This window comes from Eimeria mitis, genomic scaffold (assembly GCF_000499745.2).
Source record: "Eimeria mitis Houghton genomic scaffold, Emh_scaff2030, whole genome shotgun sequence".
NCBI classification, from domain to species: domain Eukaryota; phylum Apicomplexa; class Conoidasida; order Eucoccidiorida; family Eimeriidae; genus Eimeria; species Eimeria mitis.
Window position 1 is genome coordinate 7,432 of NW_013570353.1, and position 1,588 is coordinate 9,019.

A 1,588-nucleotide genomic window follows, 5' to 3' on the forward strand; every position below is an offset into this window, starting at 1 on the left:
CTAAACCCTAAACCCCAAACCCTAAACCCTAAACCCTAAACCCTAAACCCTAAACCCTAAACCCTAATCTAACCAGGGTGCAGCCTGTTTTGACTGCCTGGTCCTTCTCTATAACGTGGCACTGCGCGCAGTGTTTTTTGAAGAGTAAGCGGCCCCGAACCACGTCGCCTGAAACCACAAACCCTAAACCCTAAACCCTAAACCCTAAACCCTAAACCCTGAAACTTAAACCCTAAACCCTAAACCCTAAACCCTCGATACCCACCAGGAGGCAACACAAAGTCGTCCGGTACATCGTCGTCGTCGAACTTCTTCCAGCGAGACATTCTGCACGCAAACCCTAAACCCTAAACCCTAAACCCTAAACCCTAAACCCTAAACAACAAGCCTGCTGGACTGACCCCAAAGCCTTCGTGCCGATGTACGCACCCTAAACCCTAAACCCTAAACCCTAAACTATAAACCCTGAGGGTTTGTCTAGATGCGACTCACCTGTTGGTGTGTGCAGTGTACAGAGGCCGTTGCTCTCCCTTCTAGGGTTTAGGGTTTAGGGTTTAGGGTTTAGGGTTTAGGGTTTAGCGGTTTGGGTCTCCGCAGCTCAAGTGCAGCCAAAAAAAAACCGAGTTATAGCTCGCTAGCCCTTTTGCTAGAGGGTTTACAATCTAGGGTTTAGGGTTTAGGGTTTAGGGTTTGGGGTTTAGCGCCTGAACCTCAGCCTCTGCAGTTGAGGGTTTAGGGTTTAGGGTTTAGGGTTTAGGGTTTGAGGATGTGGTTATAGAATACGCCGCGATATTCTGCTGCAAAAAAACGTCAAAAGAACTTAAGCTGGTGCAGGAAATCTAGGGTTTAGGGTTTAGGGTTTAGGGTTTAGGGTTTAGGGTTTAGGGTTTAGGGTTTAGGGTTTAGGGTTTAGGGTTTAGGCCTGGGCACTGACGCCGCCGCCGAGCAGCACTGAAACCCTCAGAGCTAAACCCTAATTTTTTTAGTTATAATGGAGGCAAAAAGATATAAAATATAGAAATGAGGGTTTAGGGTTTACAATTAGGGTTTAGGGTTTAATATTTTGGCTCATTGTCTAGGGTTTAGGGTTTAGGGTTTAGGGTTTAGGGCCCCCCATAACCCTCCGTGCATGCTGACTGGAGGGGTAGACCCCTCTAGAGACCCAAACCCTAAACCCTAAACCCTAAACCCTAAACCCTAAACCCTAAACCCTGATTATGGCTGTGTGCAGGGTTTACGCTCTTGCCCCTTTACTGTGGGGTTGGCGGTGCCCGAAAGGGTTTAGGGTTTAGGGTTTAGGGTTTAGCGTAGCAGCGGGCTCAAACCCTAAACCCTAATATTCTCTCCTGGGTTGTGTGTGCAGCTAGCCCCAGCTAGCCACGGCTAGCTGCAGCTAGCTGCAGCTGCAGGCCAATGCAGTCCTCATCGAAGCACTATAAGAACCAATCGAGGGTTTAGGGTTTAGGGTTTAGGGTTTAGGGTTTAGGGTTTGCGGGTGCTATACCCTGCGTCTCTCTAGACCTGTTTGCTGTCAGTTGCTGCTGCTCTCCCTACCAACAGATACTGCAGCTAGCTGTAGCTAGCTGTA

At 48.7% G+C, this 1,588-nt stretch overlaps 1 protein-coding gene across 1 annotated transcript in view; it reads right to left on the minus strand.

Moving 5' to 3' along the window:
* EMH_0047550 (cytochrome c, putative) overlaps nt 1–326 on the minus strand; it is a gene marked incomplete at both ends in the record, with an annotated part of 1,813 nt that extends 1,487 nt beyond the window's left edge. Inside the window, 2 exons of the mRNA XM_013496300.1 lie at nt 74–168; nt 266–326. Coding sequence (XP_013351754.1) covers nt 74–168; nt 266–326 — 156 coding nt within the window. The remainder of the gene's footprint in view (nt 1–73; nt 169–265) is intronic.
* Nucleotides 327–1,588: the final 1,262 nt, after the last annotated feature.